We start from the raw sequence: 27,591 nt of genomic DNA, 5'->3' as shown, positions 1-27,591 counted from the left end.
TTCTGTCTCTTAAACTTCACCCACATATACCAATTAGCAGTCAAAAATGTCTGTACGTGTCAGACATTGTTCCACCCTTAAAATAAGTTACCTTGCTGCTAACAGCCTTATTTAATGGCTACGGTTATATCGTCCCTGCTTGAAGCCTCCTTGATTTCTTTTGCCCAGAACAGGTGTTATTTCTACCTTGACAGTATATCTGCTAATTGAGTTTTAGAAAATCAGAAAGGTTTTTAAAATGGATTATTTAAGAAAGGCACTAGAGTTGGCTGTTTGTATCCCTCTGCTACACATCACATTGTGTTTTGCAACAACCTAATTGTCATGATATCTATGTCAAGGGGAAATCTATCAAGTCACAGTGCACCCTTCTGTTTGGAAGAAATACTTGAGGATGTGAGCAGAAATTATTTTTACATAAAGGCTTCAGGCGGTTAAGAGCACTGACATACATATCGTATTTTCATCACTGTCATTCACTCCCTTTGCCTCCAATAAATAGGTCATTATTATTCCATTGCAGCCATCTTCTGATGCTCCAGATGTGGAGCTCTGTTTAATATAACTACTGTCCAACTGACCCGTATAATTTATTGGTGATTTTTACAGACTGATACCCTTGGGCCACAACCATCCATCAAGGCACTTTGATATCCTTCAGCACTTATAATTTTTTAGCATTAGTATTGTAACCATGTTAACATAGCTAGGAACTGTCATTTTCTGAGACAATGGACTTTAGGTTGGCCTTAGCAGTTTCATAAAAAAAATACAGTAATGATGATGGTACCGCCATGGATTTGCAGAGCATGTTATGTGCCAGAGCACAGCAAAAGCAAACATTTGCAGATGGCACAAATTTTACCTGAATGATTTATTCAGTAATGACACATTAAAGGGATCTGATCTTATATTACTTAATTGTAAGTAATAAATAAGAATGTTGAGACTTTTTAAGAAATGAACAAAGAAACGAAAACTCCCGTGGTTCTGTTAGAATACTTACCTTGCTTAAAATACAAAATCACGGTCAATTCCTCTGCTCCCATCTCCTTTGCAAATGTTTCATAACCTTAATATGAATACAGACCAAATATACTAGGGTTCTGAATAAAGACCAAAATTAGAGTGGATAGTTATTTCCACAGAAACCATCCCATTCGAGCATAATTGCATTGCAGTTGCCTTCAAGTCCTAGTATCTGCGATGGTGTGTGTGTGTGCTTAGCCGTGTCTGATTCTTTGCAACCCCATGGACTCCATAGCTCACCAGGCTCCTCTGTCCATGGAATTTTTCAGTCAAGAATACTGGAGTGGGCCATTTCCTACTCCAGGGGATCTTCCCAACCCAGGGATCGAAGGCATCTCCTGCATTGGCAGGTGGATTCTTTACCACTGAGCCACCTGGAAAAGACCTCTGCATGATGTAGTCAGGATCTATAAGGCCAAAGGGATTAAGGCCTTTTGCTGGATAGCCTTTCCATGTGTTCCTTTTATGAGCTGAAGATTCTTAATTTGTTACTAATAAATTTCCTTGAGGTAGAAGAAATCTCCACAATCCAGTGGACCAGTTTGATATTCTGGTCTCCTCAAGGCAAGTCCCATGACTTGACACTGTATAGCTTTGGAATCATGCAGTTCAATGTTTCCTTAATTTTTGTACTAGATTGGGTTACCGGAGGAAATAGGGTATTGTCCTTTCTGTACAGACCTTCTCAAGGGCCAGCAAAACCACCATGAAAAGCACGCTTGATTGGCAGGAATTCCCTGTCCCTTGTTCTGTTCTCAGATCTGGGAATAAGCCACTCCCTCCAGCTGGGTTCTGAATTCTGTGTTTGTCACAGTAATCCACCGAGGAAAAAATAAACGTCTCTCCTTTTCCTCTGATCACTCTTCCTCTTTGTTGTTATTCTCTCACACTCTTCAGCCCACTAAGCTTTCCCTGCTGGATCAAGCTGGGGAAAATTTACCTTTTTACTCGCGACACGCCCTGTGGGCCTCATTCTCACACCCAGGCTAATTCCCTGGATCAGAGGCCTCAGGGTTGGGTTTCATTTTGGTTTGCTCCTCAAGCATCAGGAATTTTTGTTTATCTGTGGCTCTAATAATTTTTTTTCCCCTTATCCCTCTAGTTTCCTCTTTTCTAATCCTCTCCCAGAGGCTGGTCTATTTCTAGTTGGATTTGGCTTAAAGCCATCTGAGACACCCCTTCTCTTACTTCCCCACTGTGTCCTGCCAAAAAAGGATCCTTCAGCAGAAATATGATAGCAGGTGGAAATCCTCCATTTACTCTAATTGCACCTCTATTTATGCGATCTCACTTTTTTTTTTTAGAATAGTATTTATCTTTGACCTTTGTTTCTTAATGTGACAAAGTTTTTTTTAGAGAGTGAATAAGCTGCCCTGAGTTGATATATAATTACCTAGAGAGCTCCTTGAGTGCAGGGATCATGAGCTTTCATTCTTGTATTCACACTACTCCCAACACGTACAGTTGCTTAGTTTGGATCTGACATCTAGAGAAGTGATGGCGGTGATGATAACAGCTCCCGTTTATTCAGTTTTATGAGAAGCCAGACACAGGGCTAAATGCTTTACATTTATTATCTTTCTTAATCCTCCTAGCAGCCCTGTGACATAGCTTTTCATTACTGTCCCCATTTTGCAGATGAGACACTGTCTCAGGGACTTGAAATAGTTTACCTAAGATCTTATAGCCGAAAAGCAAGCTCTCCCGTCCCCTTCCTGATTGGCCGTCATACCTATTGCCCATACTCTACCTTTTGTTCTGTACGTGGGGAATAGAGATCAGTTTTCACCAACACTGCAGCTTCTTGCAGGCTAGGATAATGTCATGTGCTTCTGTATCCCCTGCTATGCCAGGTGCAGAATTGGACATTCAACATTATTTCATCTTTTGCTTTTGAAATCTCCTCTCCTCCTACCTGTGCTGTGGATCATTTAGGACATTTCTGAGGAGCCCTGGCTGCTTCACTTGTCTTAGAAGCAACAAACTAGAGCAGATTTAGAGATAATCCAGGTATCAGTGGACTGAAAGCCTAGACTTTTGGAAATTTTCTGGGATTTCCCAGGTGGTAAAGAATCCACCTGCCAATGCAAGTTACACAAAAGACGTGGGTTTGATCCCTGAGACGGGAAGATCTCCTGTAGGAAATGGCAACCCCCTCCAGTAATGTTGCCTAGAAAATTCCATGGCAGAGGATCCTTGCGGGCTAGAGACTTAGCCACTAAACAACAGCAACAAAGAGAGTTTCTTACTGGCTGGAAGAGGGTGGTCTATAGAAAGGAGCTGGTTCAGGATTGCCTGGGGCTTTGGGTGAGTCATGAAGAACAGGGTAACAAACTGAACTGTAAGCCTTCCTAGGATTTTATTGAGATTCCAAAGAGTCATAGTCAGTTCCTCACCCCTACACAATAAATAAGAGAGCTGCCTATATTCGGAGAATCTTGACATCCGCTAACAAGGCGAGATTGTTTACTGAGCCCTCCCTCCTGTTTCTACTAGTGGCCCCTTGAGTTTTCTGTGAGGTGACCAAATAGCTAAAGGATGTGTGAGGAGGTTGAGTACAGTCATTCCTTGGTATCCACGGGGGATTGGTTCCAGGTTCCCCACAGACACCAAAATCTCAGGATGCTTAAGTCCTTTGAAATGTGTACTTTAACTCATCTCTTGGTGACTTACAATACCCAGTGCAATGTAATTGTTATGTAAATAGTGGTAAATACAATGTAAATACTATATAAATAGTTGCTGGCATGAGCAAAGTCAAGTTTTGCTTTGGAGAACTTTCTGGAATTCTTTTTTTGTTTGTTTTTTAGTATTTTCTGTCTGTGCTTGGTTGATTTACAGATGCCCAACTCTCAGATAAGGAAGGCTGATATGTGTGTACTTCCCTTACTCCATTTGTGAGAGCTGCCGTTCCTCATGACAGCCAGTACTCTGACCCTTCCTTACCTCTCCAGCATACACACCACAAGTAAAGACACTGGATCAGAGGCTGGAACATGGGCATCATAACTTCTGGGAGCACGTTGATTCCAGGCTTCATATTCTGCCCCTAGATCTATCTCAGCTTAATAGACTCATTTTGTGGACTATGGAGAAAGGTGTGCAAGCCTTGGCAAATGTTGCTGCTTATGTCTATCGTCTTTTTTGGTCATGCGGCTTGCAGGATCTTGGTTCCCTGACCAGGGATTGAACCCGAGCTGTTGGCAGTGAAAGCATGAAGTCCTAACCACTGGACCGCCAGGGGATTCCCATTGTGTCTATTTTCTAATTTGCTTCTCGTTTCTAATTTTAATGATCCTATTAACTAAGTTTTAATTGATGGACATTTTTTTCTCCTTTTTTTAAAGGCGATGGACAGAATTTGTTTACGAAAGACGTGACAGTGATTGAAGGAGAAGTTGCAACCATCAGCTGCCAAGTCAATAAGAGTGACGACTCTGTTATTCAACTACTGAATCCCAACAGACAGACCATTTATTTCAGGGACTTCCGGCGTAAGTTTCCATCTCTATAGCATTAGATGACAATTTTTTTTCCTACATGTTGTCTTGATAAAGAGATTGCCAAGGCCTTCTGTTTTTTTTTTTAATTTAATGTTAGATGCTTAAAGTTTAATCAATTCTTCAGAGGGAAGAAGAGACATGCAATCATAATCTTCCTACTTAATAGAAACCTTGAATGGTCTTTTTTAAAAGTAAGGCAGTCTTCCTTTGCAATAGGAATTGATTGTAGTAATTCAAGGTGAATTGCAATTGAGTCCCAAATACTTAACCGACACAAACAACTCAAATAGGGTTAAGCAAGGAAAATATAGCATTCTCAAAGGTAATCTGTTTGGTTTGAAGATTGAAGTTTTCAAGGCAATCTGTGCCCATAAAGACAAAACCAAATCTCCTGTCATCTTAGCCTGTGGAAGATGGAGGTGCCCGTGTGCTGAAATCCTTCCAAATGTAAGATCACAAAAGCCAATAATCGAAACTTAATTGTATTCTATAGCAGTGGCTCCTATGGGTGCCAGGGCTTGGCAAGAGCAAGAGTCAGGTCTTTCGAAAGATTGCTGTTTGAGAGCATTGGTGCCCACAAAGCGGGTTTGGACATGTCGCTTCCTACCTGCTTTTCTTCCTTTTGCCAGACGCCTCAGAACATTCATGACCTGTGGAAAGAGTCGGCAAACCTAAGGAACATTAAGGGGATGAAGGAGAGTAAGAGGAGAGAAGCCAGCTTCTCATTCTGAGAATGAATTTTTGTCGTTAGTATATACTGATCTAACCTTTGCCAAATTAATAAAAGGATTTTAAGTGGATATTAGAAATCAATAAAAAGCCCACATATGTTATTTTTGTGATGTCTCTGAATTCCTACTTTATGCCTAATCGGTTTCATACCATGAAGCTGAATATACATAGAAAACAGGGTCAGGGCTCAGGGGCCCCTGGGCCCCAGGTCACAGACGGTTGGCAGCTCCGCCTGAAATTACATCAAACGCAAAGATGCATCCCAGTTAAATTGGATTGTTTTGCTATAAAGTTTTTTTTTTTTTTTTTTAGTGATTTTCATTTTGCTTTTGAAATTACTAATGATTTTTTAAAAATTTTCTCTCATAACATTAGGACCTCTATTTCTTTTAAGGCCTCAGAATTTTAGAGACAATTTAAAAGCCCGTGGGTTCTGCTCCCTGAAATTTCAGTGTCCAAAGGGGCCTCCTGGCCTGCCCTTTCTTCCTGTTTTCATTCTGCCTATCTCTGATAGACGATTTGAAACAGTTTATGAATAAGTGCTCAAAACTGACAGCAAGAGGTGTGTGTGCAAGAGAGTGTGTGTGTACAGAAACACACACCCACATGTGTGAGTTTCCTTTTCCAGCAGGGACGTTTGTCTACATGCAGTTAATGCAGAAGCTCTAAATAGGAACTCAAGAAGGGCAAAGCAGTACCCACCAGGTGCAGAACGACTTAATCCGTGTGTCTGGCTTTCTAGTCCCCTAGCTTTTTCCTCCCCTCCGGAAGGCAAATAGACGGTCGTCTTTCTCACAATCACTAACTGTGTTTTGTTTCCCAGCTCTGAAGGACAGCAGGTTCCAGCTGCTGAATTTTTCGAGCAGTGAACTGAAAGTGTCGCTGACAAATGTCTCCATTTCTGATGAAGGAAGATACTTCTGCCAGCTCTACACTGACCCCCCGCAGGAAAGTTACACCACAATCACAGTCCTGGGTAAGGAATGCATCAGGGCTTGTCCTAGGAGGTGAGAGGGGTAGCACTTACTGCCAGGTGGCTTCCAGCAGCTAGGAAAAGGTTAATGGTAAATTTTACTGTTTTAGGAAGACTCACCGCCCATCTTGCTGAATTTTAAAAATAGCCTATTTTACCAAACACTCTAAGGAATGGCAATCAGCAGGCTTTATAGATTCCACCTGCTCTTGGGTTTCAACCCTCAAGCTTCAGAAGCAAAGATCAAGAGAATTTAGAGCCCTCAAATGAATCACTCACCACATGCAATGTCATTGCTTCTAACTTCCAGGATTTTTTTTTTCCTTCTGTGCAGAAGAGAGGGTGATGGGCTCCTACATCTGCACCCTGTGGCAGAGCTCTGTGATGAAATCCGCTTAATGATTTTTCCTTCTGAGTTACATCTCGTTTAATATTGTTGATCTCCTTTTCTTCGGCTTGACTTATTGCCTTGTTTATTGCTCATACTCAAAAGATGATGCTGTAAAAATCATACCCCATGAACACATACTTTGCCACAAATTGCAACCATTGGACATAAAAGAATGAAGAGCTTCTAGGGAGAGAGGGCTGATACTGAGCAAGGACTGTGGACTGGCTGTCGGGTATATGTCTTCCTCTGACAAGTTGAGTGTCTTCATTCAGTGGCCCCCAACCTTTTTGGCACTAGGGACTGATTTCATAGAAGACAATTTTTCCATGAACTGAGGGTGGAGGGGGGATAGTTTGGGGATGATTCAAGCACGTTGCATTTATTGTGCACTTTAATCTAATGCTGCCACTGATCTGACAGGAGATACCAGTCCATGGCCCTGAGGTTGGGGACCCCATCTTCATGTATGATCACTAGGTTGTGACTTTCAGCAGAATCCTGGTAGCCAGGTTTCCATGTGTGTGTTTTGACAGAATGAGCAGATATTCCTGTAGTAAAGGTGGTCTGAATTGGTCACCTTTTAGACAAATATATGCTCCAGTACATAACACCAGCTGTTTTGGATTTTTGAAACTGAGTTTTCAAGGACGTACATATAGCAAGAGGCAAGATCTCTGATTTACACCTTTGGGAAGATGATGAATCAAAGTCTATTTGAGGCAGCAGACTGCAGCTTTTAAGTGTAATGATATGAAGATTAAAGGGGAAAGATAAATATGAAGGACGTTTTTGCTTAGTGTGTGTGAACATATATGTATTTATGGATGTACGTATTAAGCTGCTGCCTCATTGCTCTATTTAAACACAGTTGTAATAGGGAGCATTTTTTTTAATTCATTGAACTAAAACGTATCCCTAATGCTTACATATATGTTATTGATAAGAGAAACACTGATTTTAGAAAGTCATGTTTTATGTCCAGCCATTCTGCTTCTTCTGTGGTCTGTGTTTGATGGTGTATATATATTTATCTCTAATTGCACCTTTGATCCCTTTTAGACTGACAGAAATAGTAAGTGTGGAAGGTTTGGCTGGGATGACTATTTTGGTATTTGGCAGATGTACCAAAAGTTTTCAGTAGATGTCTTTGAAACCACTTGTTTGCTTATTGGAGTGTTAGCTATCTAACCTTCAAATTGACCATATTCCCTTTGACCCACCATTGTCTATGGCATGCCCACAAAAGAAAACTAGATGGAATATACTTAAGGCATTTTGAATTTTCAGGATATTTTGTTTCATATACCTTTAAGTTTGAAGGTCTTTATTTCAAAGAGAGAGATAACAATAGATGTGAGCCATCTGGTCCAGGACAAAGTACATGGTGAGAATCAAGAATTTTAGAGTTTGAAACAGACCTTACTCCTCTGGCTCATAACCTTTGGGTCTTCTAGTCTAGGTTGTTTTCAATAAAATGCTGAATGTTGCTGTTTCAAGATTTTCCCTCTAGAGGTAATTTATTTTGTTTGCAAGAGTGTATCTGGTCTTTGGCAAGCAGTTACTGCCTGTCAGTTTTCAGTACTTGGTACATTTGTTCTCAGACCCACTGGATCAGTCCAGTTGGACTGAATACACCCAGCACTAGACTTTTGAGAGGCAATTATGCCTGTAATCCTTTCAGAGGTCTGCTTATTCTAGAAGTAATAGATTTCTTGCTAGTATTGTATAGAAACATTAACTTAAAGGTACTTGAAGGTAATACTGGTAGATGCCCCTTTTGCATACATTATGCATTCATTTAATATTCCTTCCATTGAATTTATTCTAGGATTCTTTGACGGAGTCAAATTGTTATCATCAGTGCTTGAGTCTTTCATATTCCACAATCTGACAATTTCCACTGACACTCATATATTCAAAGCTTCCTCCTAAGGTTTAGCATTTTCAGATATTATAATGAATGAAGAATGATCTATTAGCATCATCTTCATTTCTGTCTGTGGTTCTCTGAAAAGGACCCCATATGTACTTACACAGCTGTCAAACTTCTTGATTGGTTGAAGATGCTCATTTTAGTGCATGCATCTTTATTAGTTGCTTGAAGCTTTCAGCATGATTATAAGACATAGAGATGGGGATTTGTTAGTTACCATTATGTTTATTATCTTACCCCTGTAAAAACTTAAAACTCTCCTATGATATTTTACATGCATTTTGGTGCCTCTTAGGATATTCATCCACTCCTTCCACTTGTGATGAGTTTGTTCCTGTCTCCAGATCATAGTGTTGTTGTTTAGTCATGTCTGACTCTTTTGGAATTCCATGGACTGTGTAGCCCACCAGGCTCCTCTGTCAGTGGGATTTCCCAGGCAAGAGTACTAGAGTCACCATTTCCTTCTCCAGGGTGTCCTCCCGACTCAGGGATTGAACCCATGTCTCCTGTTTGGCAGGCGGATTCTTTACTGCTGAGCCACCTGAGAATCCACAGGCATCGTAGTGTAGGCCTCTCTTCATACTGCTGTTCATGAGAGGAGATGAACAAGAGAGAGAATATACTGCTTTATGATTAATATAGCTACTGATAATAATCACTAATATTATTACAGTCCTGTCCTTCTAAGATTAGTGTTCACTCTTAAGATTCCAGGAACAGGAGAATCTAATTATTTTAAAGGGTCTTAGAGTGAGATTCCACGCACTGATCAACTTTAAGGCTCCTCTTTTGTTGTAATTAATGTAGCTTATCTTGATATTGCTGATTTTTTTAAATGTTGTAGGCGTAATGTTTATAATTAGCACTCTTATAGATTTGAGGTTAGCAAAGAAGAACCTCAGCATTTCTCTGCTATTTTCTAGTATTTCCCTCTCTGTGACTTTTATTCGTATTTACATCTCCTTACATATATCTTTGGTTATTTTCATTAATGGCTGCAGTTTTTACTAAATGTGTCTGTTTAGTGTACCATGTATAAGTGTATTCTCTGGTTAGTAGCAGTTTTAATTCATTTTTCCTTATAAATGGATTTTTATACTTTACTAACCTCTTTCATATTGAATAGACATTACCAAGTTAATGGGAAAACAGGGGAGAATGAATAGACCAAAATAAACTTTAAGATTTTCTTGTCCAAACCCCCTTTCTCTCCCCAAAAGATAAACCTAAATCACCTCATATTTTCTAAAGCTTTCTTGCTTTAAAAAAATTTGAAAGAAGTCAACTTCATAACTGATATCAATGAACCATTCTGACTCACATTATTGGATTTTATTTTGTATTTGTATACCAAACAGCCCCTACTGTATTTGACTGTTTATTCTTCTAAACTCAGTAAAGATCAGAAATACTGCTCACAATCTTGAGAAAACTGTTTATAGACTTGGAAACAGTCATTCAGCCATTTCTCAGGACACTCTTCTCAACAATAAACAAGTCCTTTATTTTTCTACACTGGTCATATTTTCCAATACTTTTGAAGTTTTCCACATGTTTACCTCACCTGTCATGGAAAAGGTGATGTCAGCTCTGCAGAAGCAGCCAGCATTGGTAGAGGAATTACTAGCAAGGGTTAGGGAAATGTAGATTGTACCTGCTGCAGTAGAGGAGGTATTAACATGGATAATACCTATTATCCAGATCCAGGTAAGGACCTATTCGCTGCCAGTCATGCTGTGAGCCCCTAAACAAAATCTAAGAGACATTGGTAAATTTTCCTCTAGCCTAATTTATATGTTTTTGTTGTAATTTAGTCACTAAGTCATGTCTGATTCCTTTTGTGACCCCATGAACTGCAGCCTGCTGGGCTCCTCTGTCCATGGGACTTCCCAGGCAAGAATACTGGAGTGGGTTGTCATTTCCTCCTCCAGACGATCTTCCTGACTCAGGGATCGAACCCATGTCTCCTGCATTGGCAGGCGGATTCTTTACCACTGAGCCACCAGGGAAGCCCTAATTTACACCTGCCCCTTGCTATTTCCTTGCTTTGAGTCACTGGACATTACTGATCATGTGAAAGAACACACACTCATCCTTATGACCATCTCCATCTGATGGAGAGAATTAAGTCCTTCTTTCACTAAGAACCACCACTGAAGGTGAATTACCAGTGGAGGTTAGAAGGAGCCTGTGAGGAGAGAGAGCTCTCCAATAGTCTCCAGGATCAACACTAAAAAGAAGATGAAGGGAAGATACCCAGGAACACAGAGAAAGCAAATACCTGACAAAGACTATGTTTGAACCTTAATGCCATCAAGACCTGATGGTTGATATTTGCTGGAACATTTTAACAACTCCCGGATCTGTTCCCACGAGGAAGATATCTGTTCCCACGAGGAAGATTCCCAGTTTAACACAGAATGACCATTTAGGTGTTTTTCCCAAAGTTATCCATGCACACTGGAATTGTTTTCATCCCTCTCTTTTATTTCTGCCTGGACCTTGAAAAGAATGAATACTGTTTGACTTTCACCCCTCCATTTGTTGAGAAGACATTCCTAACCTCTTTTACTCCTTGGTCCCTTTTGTCTAAGCCTCTTACTCTGTCTCTCACAGCCCACTGAGACCTTATTTTCTTTAGTTTCAATCTTTTTGTCTGACATTTGCTCCAACAATAACATGTTTTTCAATATTCCCATTATACTTCACTCAGAATTTAGTAGTATTTGTTGGCCCTACACATCTAGTCTCTCTGTACATCTCTTGTGTACTCCATATCAACCATCTAGGAACGTGTAATGAAAATCTATAACCTACCTGATTGTCATCTAGGAAGACTAAAGTGCCCTGAGGAAATAACTAGCCGAAGCCATTCCATTCACCTTCTGTCTCTTGAATACTGGCAGACATGCAGCTCCAAATTGGATCTTTGACTATGTCTCTTTATGCTTATTTTTTCTTAAAATGTAAACTAGGGTAGCTCTTTGCCGTGTTTAACTACTCACTGGGGCAATATCACTTTAGCAACACACCCAGTTGAGCAACTGTGTTAGTTTCCTGTTACATAGGAACAAAGAAGAGGCTTGCTTTTGCTCTGATGGTTATACTCCCCCCACCCCCTCAACTATCTTGCTGAGAAACATATACAACAAATCATTTTCCTTTTCCTTTTTCATCATTCTCTATAGGAATTTTCAACTGCTTCAATTCAGTGTAAAATTCTTCCTGTGGGTAGAATTTTCACATTGGACTAGAACAGTTGGAAATCCCAAGTACATGGTTTAATCCCATAATTTATTGAAGCTGTATCAGAGATTTATTATTCAACTTGATCATCAGGATGGCATGTTTATACATATTTAATTTCTTGTTTCCCTTCTGAGTTGAGAAACTTATTAATCACAAGTCTTAGAACCATTTTAGCTTATTCATGGTGGTCAGGGCACATATTCTTAGATTCGGTCTGCTGAAAACAGTATTCTCACTGATTTTTATTTCTAGAAGCTCAGTTGTAAGGTAAGGTTGCACCTTGTATGAAGCTTCCCTGTCACCTCACTTTCAGAAAAGAAAACATGCTTTCTTCATCATCACCATCATCCTGCATACTTCATTCAGCCTTTTAAGCCCCAATATTTTGTTCTAATCATTTTATTACATATATGTTTAATATGCTTAGAGAAGGGTGGTTTTCATTCGGAAGAGGAAATTTACTTACAAACTCTCAATAATCCTTTTCACCTTTGGTTTTCCAAAATCTGGAGCTTTGGCTTTCAGCATATGGAAAATCATTGCAAATTAACTGGCGTTTCCTATATTACTGCATCTTCATAGCTAACAGATTTTATTACTATACCATCCATCAAAGGTCATGATCATATTCTGGATTTTATGAATAATTTTAATTGAATGTAACTGGTTATGAGGCACAGTTTTTCTATGGATGTCTACGGTGAATGATTCTTTTAAGGGATTCCTTGTTTTAGATCTTTGCTGGTTGACTGCAGAATTTTTCAAATGAAGAGTGAAATCTAAGGGTTGAATTCAAGGAGAAATATTCTTTTCAGAGACTTCCAGATAAGGAGGATGTCAGTAGTGTGATTTCCTCTTATTATTTTTTTTTTCCTCTAATTTTTTTAATCTGCTTCCTGGTTGATTTTCTAATGACTGATTGGTAACTAACCTAGTGTCTGTGCAGGCTTCCCTGGTAGTTTTAGATGGTTTGGAGACCTGGGTTTGATTCCTGGGTCAGGAAGATCCCCTGGAGAAGGGAATGGCTATTCACTCCAGTATTCTTGCCTGGAGAATTCCATGGACAGAGGAATCCTGGTAGGCTACAGTCCATGGGGTCACAAAGAGTCAGACACAACTAAGTGACTAACACTTTTACTACTTTCACTGGTGCCTATATTGTTATAGCTTGGTTACTCATAAGTTAGGAGTGGAAGACTGGTCATTTTATCAGATAACTTTAGGACACAAATTCTGATTTAAGCGATTTTATATAACTTTGTTTGATGATGAGTTTGTCTTTCTTCTGTTCTCTGCAGTGGTAGTTTGTTTTAAATTCCCAGCAAGAATGTCTATTATTTATCTCTTTTTCTTAAGAGCAGTGGTCCTAATTTCTAATGAATATAAGAATATGCCCAGAAATAGATTCTGTGTTTAAAAAGGATGTGTTTAATTTGTAGTCCCACCACGTAATCTGATGATCGATATCCAGAAAGACACTGCGGTGGAAGGCGAGGAAATTGAAGTCAACTGCACCGCCATGGCCAGCAAACCAGCCACGACCATACGGTGGTTCAAGGGGAACAAGGAGCTCAAAGGTAAGACGCAAACTGCCCAGGACTGAGGAAGCCAGTCCACACTTGGTCCCAGAAGGAGTACATCTTTGTGGACTTAAAAGCAAATACAAAACACGCCCCAGAACAAAAATACTCATCTATATATGATTTGTCATTCAGTTACTAAGTGTGTCTGAGGCCAGAGTGTAATGGCATTTTATTGTTCTGTTCATATCCTTATTCTGTTGTTTTGAGGGTTCACGGAGATAAGATGCTTGGTGATAATAAGCATCTACATTGCTAGATGCTTACTCAAAGGCTCAGAGAGAACCAGACCCATAAACTATTGGGTTGGCCATAAAGTTCATTTGAGGTTTTCCATGAATGAGATGTTATGGGAAAATCCGAACGAACTTTCTGGCCAACCCACCAGAGCTCTCTAGACCAGTTAGAATCAATGAGATACCCTCTGAGCTCAGACTGGCCCTGTCTGTACCCTTAGTTCTCCTTGCTTTTACCCTATGACCCAGAGTAGATCAGGACCCCAAACTTGTGTTGTACATTGGGGAAAAAAAACAATGCATAGCAGTTTTGGCCACGGTGAATACCAAGTCCTTCTGATGTCTGCTGGTGGTTTCGACAACCTCCTTTCCTGCAAGGGTGGTTATGCTAAGTGGACTAAGAATTTATCCTCGTTGTAAACGCGCAGGCACCACTGTTCTTATGGAGTCTGTAGTTCAGCTGCCCGTGTCAGCAGCCTGTTCTTTGGCATGGTTCTGATTCTGTGCTAGCGACAGAGGCAGCTCCGTTAGCCCTGCTTCCGTTGTCTCTCCCTCGGCACCGGGCCATGCAGATTGGATTCCTGGATCCTCGGATACCTGCGCTCTTAGGCACTGCATTGGCTGAAGGATATAGCGAGTCCCCTTTTCATCCTTTTTTTTTTGTCACTTATCCTCATGCATGTCTGCATTCTGATTCCTTTCTTTGCAAAAGCTTGTCTTGCAAGTAGTACCCAGAACAGAGGACTCAGGGGCTGAACACCCCTGCCTGGTCATTTGACAGAAATGCTTGCTGTGTGCCTCAGTTTCCTCTCCAGTGGAGATATTAATGTTTACATACCTTGTGTTATTCTTATAAAGATGAAATGAGTGAATATTTGTAAAACACAGAGCTGATGTCTAAGCTGAGGTAAAGTGCTCTCTATGTGCTTGTTAAATAAATAAAGAGTACCAGGAAGAAAAGAAGTCCTTTTAGAAAGGGGATATAAAAATCTATATCTAGAAACAGAAAAATCTATATATAACGGCTTAAGTTTCAAAAAGCTTGCTCTGTTTTAATCTCTTATTTCCTAGGTATGGTTTTTGGAAGGAAGGAGTTTCTCATTTCCCCTCTGCTTTTCTGTCTAAGTGAACTGAGCCATTAAATGTGTACCGATAAGTACAAAACATTAAAAGAAAGTTAATGGTGCGCCATGTCCCAGGGAGTGCTGAGTTCAGGCAAAGGGCCTCCTTGGCCTATTCATCCGATCCGGAAGCCTCCTCCCTCCTTTTTTGGGTGTTCTTGGACGTGGCTCCCTTCTGGCCTGAAGCCTATATCTTACTTTGCTCTGCCCACTGCCACTGCACTTTGTTGTGTTCTTCCAAAAGTCCTGAGTTTAAACATTTCAATTACAATTTCAATTATGCCAATCCATTTAGCTACTTTCCCTCTTAATTGTTGCTGATGGGGGTGGGTGAAGGGGGCTGTTTATATCTCTACTCCGATTGAATTACTTAAGGATGTGGATGATGTCCTGGAATTTTTCCACTGCATGACAGCATAGTAGATGTGCTAAGTTCAGATGGTTGTCAGCGAAAAGAAGTGCTTCTCTTCCTCCTCCCAAATGCCTTGAGCAGTCAGCTGTCAAAATGGGTCAACTTGCAGCTGCCTTTTCGTGGGGGATTTTTAAGATAGAAGAAGCATATATTTAAATAAAAGCAGCAAATAGTAGGCTTCCCTGGTGGCCCGGTAGATAAGAATCCGCCTTGCAATGCAAGGGGCACTGGTTCAATCCCTGGAAAGATCCCACATGTTGTGGGGCAGCTGAGCCAGTGCACCACTACTGAGCCAGCAGTCTAGAGCCTGTGCTCCACAGTGAGCAGCCCAACACCGCGGCGAGAGAGCAGCCCCTGCTCACCACACCTGGGAAAGCTGGTGCACGTCGATGAAGACCAGCACAGCCAAAACATAAGTCAAGGAGTAGTAAATAGGATGTGGGGGTGATTTTATCTTAAATACTTTCCCATGAGGCTGAAAAGTAGGGGAATTATCTTTTTATCGTTTATGTACCCCCAGATTACCCTTATCCCAAGTGACTTCCATTTTGTGTGTTTGTTAAAATAGTAATATTGGGCACGTGGCGGGAGGAGGGGATATTTAAGAAAAGAGTAATTTTCACTCAGCGCTGGTTTCCTGGTATGTTTCCTGTCCACCCCCCATCCCCCAGGCAAATCAGAGGTGGAGGAGTGGTCAGACATGTACACTGTGACAAGTCAACTGATGCTGAAGGTGCACAAGGAGGATGACGGGGTTCCCGTGATTTGTCAGGTGGAGCACCCTGCTGTCACCGGAAACTTGCAGACCCAGCGGTACCTGGAAGTACAGTGTGAGTAGCTGTCTCAGTCCTCTCTGGCTGCGGTGGCAAGCTGCCACAGGCTGGCGGCTCATAAACAACAGAAATGTATTGCTCACAGTTCTGAAGGCTGGGGAGTCTAAGGTCAAGTTAACACCGTGATCACGTCCCAGTGAGATCCCTCTTCCTGGTTCTTGTGCCTTCTAGCTATGTCCTTGCATGGTGACAGGGCTCAAGATCTCCCTGGAACCACCTTTATAAGGGCACTAATCCCACTCATGAGGGTCCCACCCTCCTGACCTAATCACCTCCCCAAGGCTCCATCATCACACTGGGGATCCGGATTTCAACATACAGAACACAAATACTAAAACCATAGCATTACCCAAGTATTTTATTCTGAGGGTATAGATTAGCAGTTTTTCCTTTTTAAAAAAAAAAAAAAAACACTTCAGAAGCCACTTATTAAATACATATGTTTTTATGTAGTTTAGATAGAATTTTTATCTTGTTGTCTTGGTAGAAAAATAATCAAAGGATTATTTTATTGAAACACTGCCATATTACAGAGTGCCAATGAGGATTTTGAAAATGCTACATTTAACCCAAATGTAAAACTTGAAAATATTTCCAATCTGCTCTAGCGCATGACTTAATTAATTAAATTTTGTGAATATTGACTGTAATCATTTCTATGCCAACTTCAAAATCTAGGGTAATTTCCACCCCCTGGCTTTACTAACCCCATCATAAATGCTGGATTTTTTTATAGAAGGGATTTTATTCTCAATGAACGTCAGCATCTTGTTTTAAATTGCACATTCCCTTCCATTTTAGCTTAAATTATACTGCCGAGTTTAAAAGTGAAACTCTTTGGGATGGGTGCCATGGTTTTGATGGCTTCATCAATAAAAGCTGGATCATGATAAGTGAGGTCTCTCCTCTCTGAGCCCTGTCTCCTCATCTTCTCCTCTGGACTCTCCTACTTGTGGATAAGAATAATGTGTTTTCTGCACACAGTTATTCTTGCACTAAGGTTGTGGCTAAGTAGTCAGCTTCTCAACTTTATATCAAAAGGCTTCTGTAACTTGACCTCTGCAGATCCAGGTGCTATTTGAGTGTGCATAGTGAAAATGTTACAAGAGTTTGATTGGATGACAGTGACAGCATTGAATAAAGGAAAAGCATTACTCTCTATGATTATTCTATTAATCTTCTAGGCCTGCCATAACAGATTACCACAAACTCAGTGGCTTAATAAACAACTGACATTTATTCCCTCACAGTTCCAGAGGACAGAAGTCTGAAATAAAGGTGCTGGCAGGACAAACTCCCTCCAAAGGCTCTAGGAAAGGATCTTTCCTTTCCTTCTGCAGCTTCTGGTGACTCCAGGTGTTCCTTGGCTTGTGGCCACATCACTCCAGTCTCTGTCTGCATATTGACCTAGCCATCTTCTCTTCCCTGTGTGTCTCTTATAAGGGCACTTATTGGACTTGGGGCCCACCCAGATAACCCAGAATAGTCTAAATTCAATATCCTTAGCTTAATTACATCTGCAAAGATCCCACTTCCAAATAAGGTCACAGTCACAGGTTCCAGAGGTTAGAAAGTGGGTCTGTCTTTGGGGGACCATCATTCACACCCCCTACAATTTTTATCACTTGTTTAAGTTGCTAAACAGGGGATGGGGCAAATTATAAAAAGTTGCTTCTACCAGGCTATCCCACTGCAACCTACCCTGTGAGCTTGGCTCAATTTAACATTACATAACGCAGGTTTTTCTTGTTAACTCATTTCATCTACTTCATTATGTACCTTCATTATGGGCATCATGCTTATAATTTTCATATCACTAAAACTATTGTGGTGTAATGTCCCTATAATGGGAAAACAGAAATGATCGGATATTACCTAAATTGGCAGATAGTAGATTTCTTGTGACTTTGTTAATATGTAATTCATTTAAGCAAACTTAATATCCATTAACTTTCCTTGTAGGGGCCCATTAGCTTTAATAATGCATTAGCTCTTTTGTGAGACTTGAGTAGCTATTCACCCAGTGCCCACCCCTAAACTCTTAGTTTCCCAGGGTGTCTTCTAAATAGAATATAGCCCCACCCACCTAAAAAATTATACTCACTCCTGAATGCAAAATATTTCAAGCACTGCACCTCCTACCCCTTGGAAGACTTGCTAACGATCTTTATAAAGCCTTTTCTTTTGAAGATTCAAGTGAGATTTGTCCTTCTAAGAAAAGGAATAAAGCTGCATATCTGAATCCATTTGACTTCAATCTTACAAAGTCTTGCTAGCCCTTAGCTGCAGGAAAGTGACTGTAATGCCTTCCTCAAATCGAAGACACGTCTTTGGATCCTTTTTAGCTCTAACATGGCACCTTTTTATGGGAGCCTGTATTCTTTTACTCAGCATAAGCCATGCAAACATCTTATCCTTGATATTCTGCTTCTTGGAATGTATGTGAGAGAAAATGTCATGTCTTTTTCTGTAGAAGAGGGTTAAGAATTACAAAGTGTTACGTTAATCTGAATGGAATTCATAGTCTGGTTTGGCACCTTAAATAAGATGCTCTGTTCTCAAGAAGGTCACCTGGCAGTTCTTTACCCTCCCTTCCTAGAGCACTCCTGAAAAATCTGCCCAGTCAGCCAGAAATTCCTTAAGTAGCATCTTCAGAAATGATTGGAATTCCGTACGTCATTACCTACCAGCTTTACTCTGCTTGAACACCAGCAGCTATGGATAACAAAAAGCCTCATGCTTCAGATACCCAAAGCATTCAGTCATTGTGTGTTAGAACTTTCTCACACCTTGGCCAGTGGTGTTGGGGGTTCAACTCCATTCCTCTCATCGTAGTCCCCACTCTGCAGACAAGCCACACCATATCTTGATGGCTTGAGAAAAGAAGAGATACTTGAATGAACAGATAAGATTCAATAGCCAGTCTTCCTGGGTGGTGAATTATTCCAGATACTCTGTGAGGAGTAACATTAGACCATTATTTTTTTGAATTGGAGTTCATGGATTTCCCAGGTGGCTCAGTGGTAAAGAATCTGCCTATGAAGCAGGAGACTCTTGATTCGATCCCTGGGTCAGGAAGGTCCTCTGGAGAAGGAAATGGCAACCCTAGTATTCTTGCCTGGGAAATCCCATGGACAGAGGAGTCTGGCAGGATATAGTCCAGGGGGTAGCGAAAGAGTCAGACACAACTGGACGAAAACAATAGCAGCAGTAGTTCATTTACAATGTTGTGTTAGTTTCAGGTGTATAGCAAAGTGAGTCAGTCATATGTATATACATATCTGCTCTTTTTTAGATTCTTTTCCCATATAGACCATTCCAGAGTATTGAGTAGAGTTCCCTGTGCAATATATTAGGTCTTTATTAGTTATCTGTTTCACTGCAGCACTATTTACAATAGGCCATTATTTTTTTAATTGGCCCAAACCCTGGCGTCAGCAGTTCTTAACCTTTTGTGGATCATTGACCCCTTTAAAAATTAAATCCTTTTCCAGCTATAGAGCTGGAAATGATGAACATTCATCACATTTTGCTTCCAGTATAAGGAGTCTATTTATGCTATACAATTTTACTAAGTTTAGTTATTCGAGGGCCAATTTCATCACAAGCTTTAGCAAATCCACAGGTCATCTGTGTGCTAATCTCATTTAGAATTTTTCATTTTATTTATTAGTTTAACTTAACCAAGACCTGTGCAAAAATGCCTATAAAATTATGAGTTTTAATACACAGAAAAAATTCTTGAGTTACATATACAAAATGGTGACACATAGGCATACATACTATCTTCTTTTCAGTCCCACTTCAGACCTAAATTCTACAAACACTAACTGCTTTTTTGAACAATGCATGAAGAAACTATCCCTGACTCCCCTAGTTGAGGAAGCAGCTGCTAGTCTCAATACAAGAACTTGCAGTAGTTCAAGAATTTTTTCTGTGTATTATTCACATGTTTCTTTTAATATATATTTAATTGCCTTCAAAATCTTCAAGTTTATGAATAATGTTGGTTATAGACTTAATCTTGCAATGAGATTTAATAGTAAGAATTTTATAAAACAGATTGTAAAACCATCTTTGTCATCTGGAACAATATAACATGGCATTACTATAGGCATTTACTGGAAATGTGAAGGAAATCAGTATTAAAATAGTTGAGTTCAAGAAACAGAGAACATGTAAAAGAATTTCAGTCCATGGCCCTCATATCTTTTATTAAATTAAATGAAAAATGCTTGAATTTGCTAATGTGCTTATGAACATATAAGAAGTAAAGTTCAATCAGTTAGATCCCAAAAAAAAAAAAAAATTATGAGTTTTACTTGCTATGTGTATTCTATCCAGTAAACATTAGAATAAGCATACAGCTATTATTTTTGAATTTCCTTTCCTTTGCCATGTAAAAAGATTTCTTATACTATCAGTGATAAACATTAGTTTATCACCAGGACATCCTGAGCTGGTCCATGGACCTCAGACTAAGAATTACTCTACCCTGTGTAAATGAGACTACCTTGGAGGCAAATCTGACCTGATAGGATTGGTATTTTTATGAACTCAGTTCAACCCTGGCCCTTTTGCTACAAGAAATTTTATGGAAGCCTCTCTGTGCCTCCTCTAAGATGGATGAATATTAATCAGGATAAGAACAGAGTAAAATGACACATAATGGATTTGAATACTGTATAAATTATGTCCTTTTAGAAAATACTATTTCTAAAAAGGAAATGAAAACCTACACTGTATGCCATTAAATAACTTACTTTTTAAATAACAGGAGCAAGGAGGAGGGATAAAATGAAGGGAAGGGTTACCTACCCCCCTGGACACAGAGTGCCACCATGTTGCCTGGAAGACAGGGCTTGAGCTCCAACTTGGAAATCCTTTGGTCTTGTGGATTTAAGACCTAATTAATTGAACACTGAATTTTGCAGTGTTTGTTTGTTAGGACACTTATTTGTGGTACCAGGAGAAATTGTTGTGCCCAATTACATGAAAAATCAGCCAGATGTGTATGCTGTCATACTTTTAATAATCCTTACGTTTTTGGTGAGAACAGCTATTAATTGTGTAGTATGCATTGAAGTGATTAACATCTATGTAATTTATCATCTGGAGATTTCTGAACATAAATAAATGAGTTGTTTTGTTCAGCAAGGTGTTGACCTCTCAGAATTAGTGAATTAAAGTCCCCCCTCCCCTTATTTTTATTATAAATATGAAAAGCACCACAATCAGCCAAGTGTTCAGTTATTTGATTTTCTGGGGCATTAGCCGCTCTTGTTTGTGACATTTCCCTGTTGGGTGCTCGTTTGCAAGCTCATTAATAAGGTTTTCTCACAGGACCGTTGCCGGGAAGGAAGAACGTACAGTAGGGCTCTTGGTTTCCCAGCTTTCATTCTGAGACTCAGCAAGGAGACAGCAGCAGCACGCGGTTAAATGTTGAAAACAGAAAATAATTATGCTCGCGAGCTAGAATTCAAAGCTCTATTTCCTTAGATGTTAGGCAGAGAACAGTTTTGCTCTTTAATGTTCTGAAATGTATGACCCTAAACTCTTTCTGTGCGTTTTTTTTTTTTTCTTTCCCGTGTCTGTGTGTATAGCGTTGCTGAAATTTACAACAGGGTTGATTATAGCAGAACGTGGTAGAATTGTAGCCCGGTTAGTGGAGCTTCAGATCTGAGCGAACACTCTTGTCAAATAAAAGCCTGTTTAAAGGAGAACAGTTCACTGTCTGAGCGTTAAAAGAAAACTGTCTAAATAGCATCAAGGTGGCAACACATAGCGACATAAGCTGGGGATTCAAAGAGAAGCTGCGACCCTCAGTGTGGAATTCAGATTGCTGTGCAAGGTGGGGAAGCCTTACTCTGGACCGAGGTGGATTCGAAGCTCTGGAATTACTGCTATGTGTCTTTTGCTTTCCCCCATCGTAGCCTTGCTTTTTAAAATGTTTTGCAAAAACCCTCATCTAATGAGGGGTTTGTGTGTGTGCCTATCTGAAAAAAAACTTTATGAGTTTTGAAAGGGTGAATGAAGACAAAGACTCTAAAAATGGGTGTTTTGAATGCCTTGCCTGCTCTGATTATCATCTGCCAGTTAATCGTGTTCATGGGCATCATTTTCAAAATGAGTTTTATTGACTTGATGTAGCCAGGTATTTTGTAAATCCATATTCTTGTTCATCCAGGGTCCACCGAAGGCTAGATTTTTTTTTTTCTTTCCCTCCCTCAATTGGGGGAAAATTGGGCATTGAGGAGATGATCAAAACCTGTTCTTTATCTGGGCCAAAATAAATGTTTCTCTTGTATTGATGAGCCCTGCAGTGAAGGAGGGAGAAAGGCCTGGAAATGGGAAAATCTTTCCTCTTTGGAGTGGAGGATAAGACACTGTTTGCCACGGCAGCTCCCGTGTCCCATCCTCTCCCCTATCAATTCTATTCCCAGGTTGTATTCTTCAAAGCATAATAGCTGGCGTTTTCAGATTTGGCCTGTTTCTCTCATCTCTCTCTCTCTCTTTTTTTAAATAGAATATGCTCTTCTTCCCACTCTCCCCTTCTTTAATTTTTTTTAAAGTGATGAACTGAGTCTCAGGGAAGTTATTTCAGTATTTACTATTCCTTCCGAAAATTGATGAAGGCATGGGGAACCCCCTGATTAAAACAAATGTTTTAAGCTGTTGTTTTTAGTGTTAGCACAGAGTAGGGGTGGGTCCAAGTTTCCGATGCTGTTAACACTGGCGTGTTAGCAAGGCGCTTTGCAGCGACCAGCGGGGCGGGACGCTGAGTCATCAACACTGAAAAGTCAACACGAAAACACTGGGCCAAATCCACCATGAGCAAGACTTGAACGACATGACTCCCAGGGGAGAAAGCCTTTGCCGTCATCCCTGCCTCCTGCAGGCACACCCTGTACAAAGAGGCTTGTCTCCCCACATCTCACCTGGTGTCTGACCTAATGGATTTAGGGAAGATGAGTCTCTGAGGCTGTGAACGCTGAATACTGTGTAGTGAAACTAGTCTTCTTAATGTGCACACTCAGTGGTTTTTAACTCAAGGTCAGATTTTGAGTCTGTGGAAGTTTAAATGGTTGTAGAGCTAACATCTCAAAATCTACAAAGAATGTTCCAAAGGGGATCACAGGGGATAAGGGGTGGGAGAGATAAATTAGGACATTGGGATTAATATATGCATGCTAGTATATATAGACTAGGTAAGCAACAAGGACCTACTGTATAGCACAAGGAACTATACTCAGTATTTTGTAATAACCTATAATGGAAAAGAATCTGAAAAAGAATATATATATATATATATACATGTATACATATATATGTATATATATCAGAGAAGGCAATGGCACCCCACTCCAGTACTCTTGCCTGAAAAATCCCATGGACGGAGGAGCCTGGTAGGCTGCAGTCCATGGGGTTGCTAAGAGTCGGACACGACTGAGCAACTTCACTTTCACTTTTCGCTTTCATGCATTGGAGAAGGAAATGGCAACCCACTCCAGTGTTCTTGCCTGGAGAATCCCAGGGACGGGGGAGCCTGGTGGGCTGCCGTCTATGGGGTCACACACAGTCGGATACAACTGAAGCGACTTAGCAGCCCCTTAGCAGCATGTATGTGTGTGTGTGTGTGTGTGTGTGTGTGTGTGTGTGTATAAAACTGAATCACTTTGGTGTACACTTGAAACTAACACAACATTGTAAATTAACTATACTTCAATTTAAAGCAAAAAAAAGTTTTCTAAAAATATTGAACAACCAAAGAAAACTTCCTATATGTAAGGTGATTAGCAAAAAAAGTAAATAAAAAGAATGGCTCAACACCATCCTTTATGATTTCCCTTAAGATACTACTTTGGAATAATACCCAAAATGCTAAAAAAATGTGTAGTGAAATGAAAGTATGTAAATCAGAACACATGGGTTGAACCTCAAATTTGGGGAGCTAGATTGTTTGGCAATAAGAGCTGTTAAAGTGACTAAACAAGGTGGCCATTAGGCCAGTCTAATTAGGTGATTCTAATACCTTGGTAACTTATGTAAGCAAACCAAAACCTAAACCAAACCCAGTGCACTCCAGAACAATAAAACCCAGCCAATCACAGATAGCTAACCAGGCTCCCCAAATAAGGCAACTGCTTAGCTCTATCCAATCAAATAATTCCCTTGCTTTTCTTCCATGTTGTCTTTATAGAAACCTTTCCCCCAGCTCCTTTTGAATTATTTTCAGTTGGACTGCACTGTTGAACTGGATGTGTGCTCAAAGAAACACTTGAAAATTGTAATGTGACTTGTCTATCTTAGAACAGGGCTAAGGTGGATTCATGGTTTCCTAGTTTTCATTTAATCAGTAGCAGAGCTAGACGTCCATTCCCCAACATTTCCCAACTTTTTCATTCATTCATCAACTTGGTAAATACATACTAAATGCCTATCATGCTCCAGTCACTAACATTGTTCTAGGCACCAGGGATACAAAAAACGAAAACTTTTCTCGTTACAGAGCTTGTGCGGACACTCTTGCTATGAGGGTTTTCTCACCCAGTGTTCACTTTCAAATTTTGAAGATTTCTCAAAGATCTGGAAGAGTGATGTGTGGGTGTGTACCCCACTTCAAAGGCACGGGGAACAGCTCTCTGCCACAACATCACAGAATAAAATTTGATTCTGTTGGGTAAACAGTCTTTCAGTATCCACAAAGCAACTTACAAGTTGCAACAAGAGGAAGTTGTATTTTACTGTGTGATGTGGCACATGCTCTCCGGTCCCACATCCGTCCTCCAAGGCCTGACTCATCCCACTCATCATAGCTTAGCCCTCCTCGAGAAGTGCCGTTTAAGTGCTCCGATTCATATAGCAGATGTAACAGCAGGAGGGCCTTCACCTTGCAAACAAACAGCAGTGAAAATTTTTCATGAATGTATGATGACAATGGAAAGCAAGCCTTTTGCAACATATTCTCTCTAACTCCTCAGAGAGCTTGCTGTGACTCTGTTCTCTCACTAGCCCCAACCTCCTTGTGTCACTAGACATCACCCTCCTTCAGAGCAAAAGCGGCCTTGCCCAACAGTTTAGGCAGCCTTGTCATAGGGGTCAGTTCTTACCCCTAACCCCTCACCAAATCTCAGGTTCATCTTGGCATCGCCATGCTCCTCCAAACTGCAGTAACCCTCCATGATTGACAGAGACCCTCAGGTAAAGCGTCTCCACCTGAATGCACAGTCACTGACCCACGCTACCCTCCTGCCAGTCTGATTCATCTGGGCCCCCACCCTGCCCTTGTCTTTGCCCAAAACAATGAACACTTGGTCCAGAGGCCTCCGGTCTCAGTCTAACGGGTGTTTCAGAATGTTGGAGGAAATCTCAGTCACACGAAGAGCCTGCAGAAGCACACTGGCACTTTTGTTTCTAGACCTGCTTTGCAGTCAGCGCATCAGCAAACATGTGAGGTCCTCTGACTTAAATTCTCAGGCAGGGAAAGTGTCAGGAGCCCCTGGGCTAATAGGTCTTCTCCCGCTGTGCTGTCTTATTTCAGCAATGCTCCTCTCTGGTACCTGGGAAGGATAATATCCCAGGCAAAAGGAAACCGCAGTGTTCTTTTTTTAAAAATAAGAAATTGTAAAGACCTGATACGTTAGCGCAGTAATCTAGAGAGGAGACGGTGACTTTTCATTTACATGGGAACGTGAAATACAGGTTCCAGAGTCTTGAGTTTCATCTTCTGAAAAGATCATAGAATATGGTGCAAGGTCAAACTGGCATGAAATCAATTGTAATCTGCCAGCAAGCCATTCTAACCTCTTTAAGAGTTTCCTTTTACATATATATATATATATATGTATATATATATATATATATATTTTTCCCCTTTATAGAGAGCAAAGTCCATTTAAGGAAAGTCTCATCAAATCAGAATGTCTTTCTAATATTATTTTTTTAATTGGTTGCTACTGTAGTGTGACCTAAAGTCTCCTGGTATTTAACCCTCTGTGTGACTTTGACTAATGGCCAAATTTTATCTGCTATAGCAGTCTTGCTAAATGTCTTTTATGGGGGTTTTTAAAAATTACAGTGTATTATGAAAACCTCAGATCCCTCAACCTAATTGATTGTCTGTTGGTGATGCCATCTCTGTAACTGTAATGTTCCATGAGTGCACAGACCTAACTATTTTTCTTATTTTTATACAGCAGTTCCATTTTATAATGACATTAAGCCATTCTGAGCGATACATTTCTGGACAGTTATTGCACTTGGGCAGAAAGTGTCATCTGGCTTTTAGCCTTATGCCTTCCAACACCAACTGAGGCGTAAAGTGATCACCCAGAAAATGTACTAGGCCTTACTTAGCTCATTACTTAAAAATAAATCTTGGAGTCTGGTTCTGTTTCAGAAAAGATTTGGTGGGTTATAACATTTGATTTGTGAACATAATTAAAGCATAAATGATGAGCTCTGGACTATTCCATCAGCCATCTGGATTGTTCATATTTTGACACACTCAGATGGTAGTCAGGATCTTCCTGGGGAAATCTAACAGCCCTGGGTTCTAGAGGTGCCAGCAGAGCCCCAGCATTTCTATGCCACCTGTTGAGAAGACTCAAGTTCCTCTTTCAGGACAAAGGAGTGGGGATCAAATTTGTTTTCTAAGTTTCGTTCACCCAGAGATGGATCTTGGAACTTAAACCCTCTGTTTGGCTTCTAGGTTTGGCGTAAATATAGCTCAGCTGCTCACAGTCGAATAATATGCCTATAAATACTACATGTGTCAACAGAGGAGGACATTTTTCTGTATTAATACAAGCGAGATTAATGTTTACCTTTCTAGCCGGCTATTAAGGTAACTGTGGCAGCTCTACCTGTAAGTAGATGGTAGATGTTTCTCCAGAAACCTAAAGAGTAAATTGGGAAAATCAATTATCAAAATTGAAAGTGTATTTTCTAAGGCTTGGTATATGGTTTTTTTTTTTTTTAATGTAAATCCCAGGTATAGCAAGACCTTAGCATGTTCTTCCTAATTTATGTGAGCCATTGACAACCGGTAAACAGCCATTAGGAGCATAAAAGGCATTTAACTAAAACAAACTCAGTAGTACTGAAAAGGCAGGGTGGATAGATTTTCAACACTGTCTTTATTATTAATGGAAGTTGAGCATGTAAAAACCCTTAGTGCACTGTGCTGAAAAATATGCTCTCTGTGTTTGCTTGTAAATTACACAAAGAAGAGAAAGGACCCAAAAAAGCCTTCCACATCGGCCAGCAAGCACTCTGCTTCTCCTTAATTAATGGACCGAAGTCAGCAGTGCATGGAAAATGTAGACCTTCCGTGGATCAGAGATTAACCTATAAGCAAGTATTACATTTCAGCCCAAATTTGAGGCTTTGAATTTAGCTTTCCTCAGAACAGTTCCTGGGTAAGGATGACAGAGGTTTCCTAACCAGAAACTCTAGAAGTGCTGCTGGTTTTGAGTATGAATTGTAAGGGAGCCAGGATTTTATTGTCTGTGTTTTCAATGGCATAACCTTCTTCTCCTTTTCTCTTTGGTATCTTGTGGGATTTTTTAAAATAAATTTTACCACCCAGTTCTATGTG

General features: G+C 40.3%; 1 protein-coding gene across 4 annotated transcripts in view; it reads left to right on the top strand.

Moving 5' to 3' along the window:
- CADM1 (cell adhesion molecule 1) overlaps nucleotides 1–27,591 on the top strand; it is a 345,769-nt gene that overhangs the window by 273,320 nt on the left and 44,858 nt on the right. For all 4 annotated transcript variants that reach the window (XM_043481608.1, XM_043481609.1, XM_043481610.1 and 1 more), the window contains exons 2-5: nucleotides 4,377–4,523; nucleotides 6,088–6,240; nucleotides 13,250–13,387; nucleotides 15,831–15,989. In XM_043481608.1, coding sequence (XP_043337543.1) covers nucleotides 4,377–4,523; nucleotides 6,088–6,240; nucleotides 13,250–13,387; nucleotides 15,831–15,989 — 597 coding nt within the window. The remainder of the gene's footprint in view (nucleotides 1–4,376; nucleotides 4,524–6,087; nucleotides 6,241–13,249; nucleotides 13,388–15,830; nucleotides 15,990–27,591) is intronic.

This window comes from Cervus canadensis, chromosome 11, assembly GCF_019320065.1.
Source record: "Cervus canadensis isolate Bull #8, Minnesota chromosome 11, ASM1932006v1, whole genome shotgun sequence".
NCBI classification, from domain to species: Eukaryota; Metazoa; Chordata; class Mammalia; order Artiodactyla; family Cervidae; genus Cervus; species Cervus canadensis.
The sequence above is the reverse complement of the archived record's forward strand: the minus strand, read 5'-3'. Positions and strand labels throughout refer to the sequence as shown.